Source organism: Channa argus, chromosome 7 (genome assembly GCF_033026475.1).
Source record: "Channa argus isolate prfri chromosome 7, Channa argus male v1.0, whole genome shotgun sequence".
NCBI lineage: Eukaryota > Metazoa > Chordata > Actinopteri > Anabantiformes > Channidae > Channa > Channa argus.
The window spans coordinates 9,380,722-9,393,481 of NC_090203.1; the positions used below are offsets into that span (position 1 = coordinate 9,380,722).

The 12,760-nt window shown below is 41.9% G+C and overlaps 1 protein-coding gene across 9 annotated transcripts in view; it reads right to left on the reverse strand.

Moving 5' to 3' along the window:
• Nucleotides 1-12,760, reverse strand: part of grik5 (glutamate receptor, ionotropic, kainate 5) — a 79,314-nt gene that overhangs the window by 27,545 nt on the left and 39,009 nt on the right. For all 9 annotated transcript variants that reach the window (XM_067509453.1, XM_067509454.1, XM_067509456.1 and 6 more), the window contains 2 exons: nt 2,760-2,921; nt 1,115-1,279 (listed from right to left, as the gene is read on the reverse strand). In XM_067509453.1, the coding sequence (XP_067365554.1) occupies nt 1,115-1,279; nt 2,760-2,871 (277 nt within the window). In that variant the 5' untranslated portion in view covers nt 2,872-2,921. The remainder of the gene's footprint in view (nt 1-1,114; nt 1,280-2,759; nt 2,922-12,760) is intronic.

Below are 12,760 nucleotides of genomic sequence, written 5' to 3' on the forward strand. Positions count from 1 at the left end.
TTTTGCTAGTACATTTTGGTATTTTAATTCATCCCAATTAGTCCTCCTCAGACCCTGCTGCTGTCTCTGTGACTTTGTGTGTGTGTGTGCAGCTGTATACTGTATGTGTGAGCATATACCCACCCTGTGCCAATATGTGAATGTGCATGTGTGACTGCAGAAAGGGATGTGTGTGCATGCATGTGTAAATGCCTGTGTGTGTGAATGTGTGCGTCCAAGCGTGCCTCCGACAACCATAGCTGTAAGATGATGAGCTCTCTGATCCAGAGACCAGAAAGCGCTATGAGCAAACAAGCCTGTCAGTCTCCTGCCCATTGGTCAAGGACACACACACACATACACACAAAGGAACATACAAACCCACCCACAACTCAAGCCTGCACATATGTACACAAGCCTTCTCAAGCACACACAGACATTTTGCCAGTAGCTTGTGGCAGGGTCACTGACCTATTAGACCTATTAGAATTCAGCAGTCCATCGTCTGTTTTACTGACTTCAGACATTCTGTTTTAACTCTTTATATCAATACAAATTTTACTGAGCAGCCTCTGTGGTACTGTATATGCTGCTCTCCTACAGCCTGCACTGATTTGTACTAGTATTTGATGATTTGTTTGATTTGTTTTTGTCCTGGTCTGCACCATTGACAGTCCCAGCTGTTACTGGAGGGCAGTGGTCCACTGTTTGTAATGAGACAGGCTTAATGGACCATTACAGGTCTCCAATGATATGTAAACTAATCAGCACAAGCTCTTACTGGCTCCTAATCACATGAAAGTGGTTGTGTTTCATCATTCGTGTCATTGTTTGAGGCTTTTGCTCACAAAAAGGCAGCTTTTTAGAAAAAACAGAATTATCCTTTAATAATTACCTTCTTCCAGTGAATGTCTAGTATCCAGCAGTCTACTATACTTTTTTATCCAATACTAGTCACTATTAATATTAAAATTCCATGTTACTAATAATACCTAAAGGTATTATTAATTGTCATTTTTGCCTGTATTAATTACACACTATGCCCTGTGTGATTTAGCTGGACTTCATCACCTCTCTGAAGGGTATTGTGAACTTGACCTAATGGTGTTCTTAGGTTTGCATTGACTCCACTCACTGGTGTCCGTAGTGTCGTATTGGGAGTCTTTTTGTAGCTCGTATATGTCCACCTCCACTCTGGCTCTAGCAGGACCCTCCATCACGCTGTTGATGTTCTCCCTGGCCAGGGCCAGCGCCAGCCGCTCCCCACGCCCACACACAGATTGGTCATCCAGAATTGCCGCTAGAGAAGCAGAAAGAAAAGGAGAGGACAGAAAGAGGGCACAGGAAAAGGGGTAAGCAAGGTAAAGAGGAAGGAAAAGACATGAGGGGAAGTGAAAGGTGGAAGAGTGTTTAACAATAATTGTTTGACTATACTCATATGTAGTTGGAAGAGTGGATTATAAAGATAAGAGAAGCTGAAGAAAAGATCACAACCCCTGACTGGCTAAGAAATGAAGGCATTTGCGCATGTTTAAAACGAGTCAATTATGTGATATCTACTGAATATTTGAAATTAGAATATTTGAAAAGTGTTGTGTTAAGAGATTACATATAAGAGTTAATGTATAATATAGCACGTTCTTTATAATTAATCTATAATATAATATATAGGTTGTGTTACATGTAGGAATGAAGCAGATGTATGCTTGTAGATTGTTTATTAGAGACAGGAAGTCTGTGTGTGTGTCAATGAAAACGGAGAGGGTCAGTATGACCTGGCGTACGTCCCAGATTTCAACATTTCTCAGCTATTATTGGGTAAACAATGCGGGGATAGAATCTTGGCAAAGAATAGGAGAAAAGCAGGTATGGTGTTTGTCCCTGATAAGTGTGGCTTAGGAGGAGAAAGTTGGGAGAAGGTTAGTAAAAGTATGGAGTAGTAGAAGTTGGAAGGACTGGGATAATAATAGGAAGTGTTGTGACGTGAAGGATCTTTTTGAAAAAGAGTATGAGTGTTGGTTTCTGCTGGAGAGGCTCTCTATTTTGCTCTCTATTTGTTCTTTTGCTGTTTGCCTTTCTGACCGATGCTTCTTTTGACTGAGTTTTTCATCCTGCCTGATACAAATTGGAACCTGTATCATTGTAGAATAAATCTAAGTTATTAATATATGGAGTTCTTGTGGTCTGAGTTTATCCATGACAATGTTGGCGTCACGAACAGGATGATGAGCCAAATTAGAAGTGTCTTGCTGCTTTTTGCCTCCCTACTATAGATGGGTTTCAACGAGTGGCCACAAGATAAAAGCTTGCCTGTTGCAAAAGTTGAGATGCCCTCTGGGCTGGTAAGTGAACAGACGTAATACCATCAAAACTTGTTTCATTCAAGAACCTATTTGCTTATTTTACCAGCCTACCAATGGGTTGAGTTTTTATTAAGAATGAATTTGAAATTACATGTGGTCTGAGTTTATCCAAGACAAACGGAATAGTTCCACATTTTGGGAATTATAAAGAAAATAAATAAAAAGCTTTTAGATATGGAGCCAGAAGCAGAGGATGGGTAGCTTACAGTAGATTAGAATAAAAAACTGTAAACAGGCGGATACAGTTCTCTTGAGGGGTAGAAAAATCCACATATAAATATTTTTTGCACCATACACACAGAGAAATGTGTGTATGGTAACCTTTTCTTATTATTCCTTCCAATGGGGCAAAACCCATTTTAAGCCACCAAAACCAACTTTTCCATGGAAAGACAGAATGAAGAGATGGCCACTCACCCATGCGGACAGAGGAAAGCAGGGGGGCCTGACTGAGGGAGCGTGGCGGCATGTTGACTAGCAGAAAGGAGAAGAAGTGTATTGACAGCAGCAGTGCTGGCAGAGCCGGCATCTTCTACTGCTCCTCATGGAGAATGGTCTGCTGGCTGCCTGTACTACCACCTGCAGGAGCGGAGGACACAGTTTAGGTTACTGAACACAATCATTTTCCTAACACAGAATATCTCTCTTTAAATTGTCATCCTGCACCTTATCTTCAGTTTGCTCTGTCACATCCCTATCTAGAGAGAGCACCTGTAATTTGACAGCACATGCAATACACTTTCATACTCAGTTGTGAAGATGTTCACTGTCACATCACAAAGGCAGCCCGGTCCCATGCATACAGCCTGTCTAATGATAAAATACAGTACACACATCTCTATTCATGTCTCTGTGGAAAGTCTGTCCTTTAGAACTGACAGGATTCAGCCTTGAAGAGATCTCCAGAGGCATTTCAAAACAACGTCACGCGTGTCACACGTCACCACATATTCCCTCATACAAAGCTACACTGCAGGTACACACTCATACATATAAAAAACATGCAAACCCACAAATACACATTTTCATTCTACAAACACCTACTGAACATCCAGAGCCTCCCAAGTGCAATGACAACTGTCTTGAAAATGCACAACATCATTGGCTATGCGTGCCACACAGACAAATGCCTGTACCCGCTCATGTTTTCTATAACCTTACCCACACCTCAAGCTCTAAACAGACACAGAGGCACACAAAAAAAGCACTTGAAGAGAGCTCAGCTGAGCTCCACTGGTGCTAAGCAGCCCTCTCCAGGAGTGACAAAGCCTTGCTCCAGCTGACAACGTGACAAGGCAGTCTGAGAGAATGGAGAGATGGAGGGAGGGATGAAGACAGAGTGGAGGAGAAGGACTGGTGTGTGAAAGACAGTAAGGGAGGTTGAGAGGTGGGTGGTGTTGGTGATGAAGGTGGTGGGGAGGTGCTGACTTGGGAATGTTTCAAACGTCTGGTTCATCGGCTGAAAAACTCAGTTCATGACCTACAACTGACCCCTTCAATTGAAGCAGTACAAGGCTGACCTTTGACCCTGACAAGTACACGCAGGAGTGGAAATGAGTTGACGTGTTTGTGTGTTCATCGAACATCAGAGAGGCAGCTGATGTGAATTGTTGGTCACTGCAATGAACGTCCCTCTAATTTCCATTCTTTTTACAGCCTTTTTCACTAGAGATATTTGTCTTCTTTTATCCTGACCTTTCCAACACATATTGGGGTTTAATGTTTTTTGGGACATCAAAAAATTTGCAACTCTGTGTTTTGATTCCCTCTTGGCCTTTCACAAACCAAATATCCAACCGTTTTTTCCTATCACTTGCTGTTGCAATTACTGAGCTCACTCTTTTCCTTTACTTTTCCTAACTTTGCTGTACGTTTCTCTCGTTTTCTGGTTTGCAGTGTTTAAAGGGTGGGCGAACATGTGTGTGAACATGTTCAAAATACTAATGGAATGTGTCATACTGTGCAGATGGCAGTGTTTCTCTCATTATGGTTACCGCAGCTCAAAGCGAATAGAGGCAGGATATATGTGAAGCCATTTGAGTGTGTGACACAAAACTGAACAAGTTTTTTTCCTATTCATTGTTTTTAATAATTGTTCGTGTTGTAACACACCCAGGGTGCCAATACATTGTTACTGCATCCCAAAGTTAAAGGTTTCACAGACATGTACAACAGAGAGAGTTACGAAACAATTCATTATTCTGACCACAAAGTGCGATCACTACCGCTCACTGCTGTCACACAGCTGCATATCACTTCATTTTGCTGGTTGTCGCCACTCTGTTTGCTTCCCACACCAGTGGTCTCTCTCTTTCAATTTACTCTCCACCAAAGTGTGTCTGAGTGTGGTGTCTGGACCTGTATGTTTATTTCAGGGCAAGTATAGGCATGCCCTTACATTGTGTGAGCGTGATGGCATATTGATCGACTTCAGCTGAATTGGCTGGCCCTCAGGTGCAGTCAGTCAAAACAATGGGGAACGTATCATGGGAGCACTGCATTCCCAGGAGCAATCTGATTGGCTATTACCAAGAAGCAGATTGCCCTGATGACAAATAAGATCCTAACTGAGGCTATGCCTTCATCAATGATGGGATGGAACCGGTGCTATTTCATTGTTATTGAGAGCTATTGACAGCATTAGACAGGGAAAATTACATCATCTATACACAGAGGAAAGGGGGAGGGGGGAGGGAGAAGGGAGAGCTCTGATAGAAATTAAGGAGAATGAGTGAAAAAATAAGCAGAATCAAAGAGCTGGGTAAGATGAGGGAATAAAATAACAAAATTGAATACAGAGAAAAGAGATTGGAAAGTGTTTCTGTAGAAAGAGTGATGCAGTGCTGGATAGAGATGGAAAAAAGCAATAGCAGTGGTGGAAAGTACACTTAAGTACTGTACTTACGTATAATTTTGAGGCACTTGCACCTCATGTTTTCAGAGGGAAATATTGTCATTTTTGACTCTGCTGTCTTTATTTGACATCTACTGGTTAGTTTGCAGAAATAAGGTGAACCAACAAAATGCAATAAAAATATAAAATATGATTCACCATGATAGATCAACCTTCCAAAAGTACATCAACTAATGAGGACATTTTGTTCTGTCACACTGCCACATCATTACTTCAGCAGATCAACTTTGTTCATCACAGTGCCTCATAATGCATTTTCTACTTATCACCGTTCTCCGTATTAAGAATTTGGATGAACTTCCTTAAGTACAAGACGAAGTAATGGTATCTTACATCAAGTGATGTCAGTTTATATAGCAATTTTCATACACCATGACAATTCAAAGGGTTTTAAAATAAAAAGTGATCAATACTGTAACATTATATCAGATCAAAACAACTTTACCAGATGTCAAAGATACAATTTGCTTTAGTGAGCTTTACAATCTCCACCATGTAAGTCATATTTTTTGGAGCCACTTGATAAATCAGCAGAAATAATTTTAATTTTTTATTGTACAGGGATGTACTGGATGCACAATTCAGAAGAATTATGTTTGTTTTTAAGGGGTGCATATAAGGAGTCCACTGCATTCTGCATTAAATGCAAGTTTGAGATGGTCAATTTGGTAGTCCAGCAAAATCTGAGTATTTCTACCCCTGCAGGGGTCAGAAATAAACCAACTTATAATGTACAATAATAGAAAAAATAGAAACAGACACAGCCAGGGAAAAAAGAGAAAGCAGGGTGAGATACTATTACTGTTTAATCTGCAAAAAATATGTGTCTAGCTGCTGTATGTGTTCTGCTGCTCTAGTAGTACATGGCTGAGTCCCTGTAGCAGTTAGGTGTCAGTCTGCAGGGAGCTGGAGCAGCAAGAAGACCAAGAAGAGCCAGACTAGTTTAAGCTGTACAGAAAACACTGCTTCTAGCCCCCTTGCTTGCTTTCATTCAGCACCCTGCTGTAAGTCACCCCGCATGCTGGCATCATGGCGAAATACACAAAAGCAAAAATACAAAAATATCTTGACTTGCTCTATGTCTCTGTGTGTGTGTTTGTGTTCGTGGAATGGAAAAGACAAAAAGGAAGAGACTCAAACACATCGAGCGGACATTCATCTCAGTTTGAGATTTTGGTGTTTGGTGCATGCATTTATCTTAGTGTGTGTATGAAGGCATATGCATATTTGTGCAGTTTTGTTTGTGTATGTCTGTGCTGGAGACTGTGCTGGCTTATAGTGTCTGCAGTGCCCATTGTAAAAGAGAGAACCGTAAAATCAGAGATCTTAATTATGTAGAGAGTGTAAGAGAGATGTGTGTGTGTGTGCGGCTAGTGGGGGGAAGAGTAGGATTAAGGGAAGGAGGGAAGGTAGCAAGAGATATAAAAAAAAAATTATCAGAAAACAAGGGCATGTTATCTCGCCTCACACCTCAGGGCAAATGAGGAAAGGATAAACAAAGACTAAGGCAGAGGAAGCAGAATGAGCGATAGCAGAGGAGGAGTGGAAGAAGAGAAGGATGCAGGGAAAGACAAAAAGAACTCAGATGGAGAAAAGCCGCTTGAGGGGGGATGAGGAGAAGAGAAGGGTGTCTGTGGGGGGGCTGGCGAATCATTTGTTTTCCCCTCTGCCTTATTGTATGACACAAGAAAATCTGACAGTTATCATAATGGAAGGATGAATCACTTCCATAATTGAATTTGCAAGTGGAACGGCTTCAGTGGCTATGGATTTAAGGAGACTGTACTGCCAGCCATTATGGGACACAAGTGTTATTTTGCTAATTTTTCTCACAATTATTAGTCATTGTTGACTAGAGACAGCCTGCTGCAGACAGCTGGCCTGCAGTCCCTGAATGACCACGATCAGGCCATTTCAGTGCATTTGTTCTTTTTGTTAACCTCCAGACAATGTGGTCAGGTCGGGTTGCCATATTGTGTATTGAGTGTCAGCAAGAGTGGAAAAATACCAAAGAACCTTCCCTCACCCCATTCGGCTTGTTGTATTAAGTGTTAATGTGTTTGCATTTAATATCAAAGCAGCAGCACATGTTCTTGGTCACATTGACTCAGCATTTTCATTTTCAGCACTTTGCATTTTCTCCCTCTGATACCCTCACCATTGCTTTCTATTATCTTCATATTAAAATGTTGTGAGAATTTGGATCTGAGGCAGAGCCAGTGTTTAAGGTAAGGTTCAACATTTTGACCAAGTATGATTTATTAATTTAATGTTTTTCTATCAGAAATCTGGCAAATACAGTATTTCTTAAATTGGATTGTCTTTTGTTAATGTTTACTTAAATGCAGAATGTTGAGTAAAAGGTTGTGTTAGCTCAGCGGTGTTGAGTAAGATAAAGAAAATGCCCCTAACTGTAGACTACTCTAAATGCAATAACAAGAACAGCTACAGTATATTACATAAAATAATAACAACAATGATAACAATAAATATAATAATATCTAAATACACCACAGTGGTGAAATAAATACAGAATTACAGTGAGAAAGAACCTCACCGCCAACCTGCCAATCAATTAAATCCTGTTTAAAAAAATAACCTAAATCTGCATGAGACGGCAAAAAAGCCTTAAACAGACAATATTATGCATCTTAGGGCAGTATAGGAGTGGAGTGGTTAATGCTGCTTACAGCTAGAGGGTTGTGTGTTCGGGTCTGTGACTGAGCATAACCTTTCTGTGTGGCGTTTGCATGTTCTCCCTGTGCTTGGGTGGGTTTCTTCCCATAGTCCAAAGACATGCATGTTGGGTTAATTGCTAGCCAGTAAGTGTGAATAGTTGTCTGTCTGTGTGTGTCTGTATTGGCCCTGAGATTGACCTGTCCAGGGTGTACCCTACCTTTTTCCCTGTGACAGCTCTTTTTTTAAGATTCAAAATGTACTACAGGGTTGCTATTATTAGATGCAGGTTTTCAACTTATTTTGTCCAACCCGAGTAACTCCAGTCTCAACCTTCCTGCCTCACTCTTAGTCACACCCGTTTCCTATATGTTTACACCCTGTCCTACACTTCAATCTCTCATTTTCACCATCTCTCTCTTTCCATCTTCCCTCACCTCTGTATCTCCCCTCACTCGGCTTCTATCTATTTTGTCTCTCTTCCTAAGGAACATACTATACCGCTGTCTCTTCACTGACCTCTCTCCTCTCTCTCCCTATCTCAGCTCTCACTGGTCTCTTCAATTTCGTCAGTGCACTTTCTCTGTTACACTCTCCCTCCTCCCCCTCCCTCATTCTGCCTCTCTCCTTCTCTTTCCATTCATCGGACATGGATAAATTCTTCCCAGTGTAGTCCTTGACAAAGAGGCCCTCAGTCAGTGACACCGCCTGCTTGGGGAACCACCATGCTCCCCTGACACTGTCACATTCGTGTATGTCACACACAAACATACACAGGCACACATGCATCCACTAGCTGCTTGCACCAACTCACAAAGGAGGTTCAAAGAACATTGTGTGTGTGTGTGTGTGTGTGTGTGTGCTCGCTTATGCAAAAACATGCTAATTTTTTTTTTCTCAATCTGCATCCCAAAACACATCTGCATGCTAGTACATGTGGGTGGTATTGCATGTACCTATGGATTCAGGATGGGTGAATGAATAGGTACAACACACAGTAGTTTTATTAGAAGGATCTCTTTGAACTCACTCGCCAGGCTGGCTTGTTTAATGAGCTAAAATTTGCACACAAAACAAAGCCTTGGAAATTTAAGAATGATATTATTATACATGGAGCTAATGCAACCTCAAGTGAACACACGTGGACTACATCTTGTGTCAACATTGTAATCTTAAAGAGTGACTGCAAAGTATTGGTAGGGGAGAGTGTAGCCAGACAACACAGGATGGTGGTGTGTATCATGATTCTGGTGGTGAGGAGGATGAAGAGGACTTAGGCAGGGCAGAGGAAAAAGTGGTGGAAGTTAAAAAAGAAAGAATGTTGTGTAGTTTTCAGAGAAGAGATGAGACTCTGGGTGGTCAGGAGATGCTTCCAATTAACTGGACCACTATAGGTAATGTGATCAGGGAGACGAGTAGGAGGGTCCTACCCATCCGTCTACTTGTCCAGAGGAATGTGGACAAGGAGACTTGCTGGTGGAATGAGGAAGTTCAGGAGTGTATACATAGAAAGAGGTTAGCTAAGAAGACGTGGGGACACTGAGAGGACTGAAGAGAGTAGACAGAATTACAGGGAGATGCAGCGTAAGGTGAAAGTAGAGGTGGCAAAGGCCAAACAAAGAGCATATGAGGACTTGTTTGCTAGGTTGGACATTAAGGAGGGAGAGGGGGATTTGTACAGGTTGGTGAGGCAGAAAGAGAGATAGAAAGGATGTTCAGTAGGGTAAAGTGATTAAAATAAGGATGGAAATATATTGACAGGTGTAAGGATTGTAATAGGAAGATGGAAGGAGTACTTTGAAGAGTTGATGAATAAGGAAAATGAAAGAGAACAAAGAGAAGAGGTGACTGGTGTGAAGCAGGAAGTAGCAAAGATCAGTAAGAGTGAAGTGAGGAGGAAAGTAGAAAGGCACTTGGTCCTGATGACATACCTGTGGAGGTATGGAAGTGTCTAGGAGAGGTGACAATAGAGTTTCTGACTTTTGTTTGTTTAACAAGATCTTGGAGAGTAAGAGGATGGCCGAGGAATGGAGGAGAAGTGTATTGGTGCCGATTTTTAAAAGTAAGAGAGATGTGCAGAGCTGTGGCTATACAGAGGAATAAAGTTGATGAGCCATACAATGAGGTTGTGGGAAAGAGTAGTGGAAGCTAGGCTATGGGCAGAGGTGAACATTTGTGAGCAGCAATATGGTTTCATGCCTAGAAAGAGTACAACAGATGAAGTATTTGCTTTGAGGATGCTGAAGGAGAAGTACAGAGAAGGTCCTGGGAGTTGCATTGTGTCTTCATAGATTTAGAGAAAGCGTATGAAAGGGTGTCAAGAGAGGAGCTGTGAGGTGTGCTGTAGGTGTGACAGAGGAGTTCAAGGTGGAGGTGGGTCTGCATCAAGGATCGGCTCTGAGCCCCTTCTTGTTTGCTCTGGTGATGGACAGACTGACAGATGTGGTTAGACAGGAATCTCCATGAACTATGATGTTTGCAGATGACATTGGGATTTGTAGCGAGAGGAGGGAGCAGGTGGAGGAAAATCGAGAGAGGTGGAGGTCTGTTCTGGAAAGCAGAGGAATGAAGCTTAGCCGCAGCAAGACTGAATACATGTGTGTGAATGAGAGGGACCCAAGTGGAAGTGAGGTTACAGGGAGCAGAAGTGAAAAAGGTGCAGGACTTTAAGTACTTAGTGTCAATGGTTCAGAGCTATGGAGAGTGTGGAAAAGAGGTGAAGAGGCGAGTGCAAGCAGGTTGGAACGGGTGGAGAAAAGTGTTGTGTTGTCTGATAAGAGTATCAGCGAGAATGAAAGGAAAAGTGTTCAAGACTGTGGTGAGACCAGCGATGTTGTTCGACTTAGAGACAGTGGCACTGAAAAAAAGACAGGAAACAGAGCTGGAGGTAGCAGAGCTTAAGATGTTGAGGTTCTATTTGGGAGTGACGAGGATGGACAGGTTCAGGAATGAGGACATCAGAGGGACAGCTCATGTTAGATATTTTGGAGATAAAATCAGATGGAGGTGGTTAGGACATGTTCAGAGGAGAGACTGTGCATATATAGGTAGAAGTATACTGAGGTTGGAGCTGCCAGGCAGGAGGTCTAGAGGAAAACCAAAGAGGAGATTTATGGATGTAGTGAGAGAGGATATGAAGTTAGTTGGGAAGAGAGAAGAAGATGCAGAGGACAGGGTTAGATGGAGGCACACGATTCGCTGTGGTGAAAGGAAAAAAAGAAGAAGAATTATTATACATGGTGCTGAAGAGAGAAGAATGTCTCAGTGAGAGTACAGCGCTGTCAGTTTAAATCTGTGTTCAGGTGAATATAAGAGTGGATGAGAAATTGGTTTCACTTAAACCTAAATGTATTACAGGGGATTAGTTATGGGATTTTAAACAATATAACAATACATACATTAGCTTTAGTATTTTATTTATTATCATCCCTTTGTCAAATTATAAATCCCTTGTATTTTGAGTTTTTACTAACTGTTAATTATTAACTTTTTGCCTTTTTTCTTTTTAAGTTGTCTTTTTTCCAACATCTCCTACTGCACAGCCGGCCATCGGAGGAAGAGGAGAGATGTCTTTTGAATTTCCTCTCCTGAGGCATTATTCTTTTTTCCACCTGTGTGGTAAAGGTTCTTGTACCTGCGTGTCATATATTTCTCCTCAAAGAGCTTAGCAGCAATGTTGAGCCTGTGAGACCCAAGTCATATATGTGGCTATTCCATTAAATCAGACTCAGTGTGACTCGGTTCAGATGCATCAAGAACTTGTATTAACACAGAGTACTTCTGTGCATTTTAGCTGACTACAAATGCAGAATACTGAAAAAACAGCTAATAATGTAGAGTAAGAAAAACTATGTCACATTGTGAAAGCGAGAAGTTTAGTTTGTGCGCTAGGAGCACCAGTGCATCACAACACACAGGTATTTGTGAAATTACTAGAAGCGAGTGAGGGAATATTGCTTTAAACACGTACATATTTACAGTGAACATGAAACAGAAAACAGAAACAGCACTGCTATATGCAGTGAAACAGACAGAGGTACAGAGTTTGCCTTCACACTACCGAAGCTCTGTGATGAACTGATGAACCGACTCCACACAGCTCTCCCACTTAGACACCCACACACCACACTCACATACACAGCAGATACATAGGGATGTACACAACATAGTCATGCACACATACACGCACACACAAATGTACACGCATACACAGGTTGTGGATTAAATGACTCAGATGGCATTTGCTCTCTCTGTCTCTCTCTCACTCTCTCTCATTGTGAGATTTTGCTGCCGTGGCAACAGAGTCGAGGATGAGAGGAGGAGGGAGTGGGAGTCGGGAGGAGTCTGAGGGAGCCAGCAATGGAACAGGTAAATGAGAGATCAGGGAGTCAGTGCCCACTGGTCATGTGAGGCAGGCTTTATTGCTGCTGCAGTGTTGGGTTTTCTGTGCATGTGATTGACTGTCCTTCTTGCAGTGAGAAGCAGAAACAGAAAGAATGTGTTTTCACTGTGCCGTATGACTAGGACATGTTGCGTGTCCACTCAGATTGCAGTTGTATAATTCTGTCACCCACGACTACATCTATAATTGGTCATCTGAGATCTGGACGAGCCATCACACAATCAGCAATGATGGAGAGTGACCAGAAGGAGAAGAAAAAAGAAAAAAACAAAGGGGCAACTGAGTGCTTTGAATGCGTCCTTGTGATTCAAGTTTACATGTGGGGCTTCTGGTTTGTGTTTTCGTCTGTACTAATTTGCTCTGCAGAAAGCAGAATGCTCAAATGTGGTTTGTTTTCAGCTGCCCGGGGCAAGAGACAAATTTTCT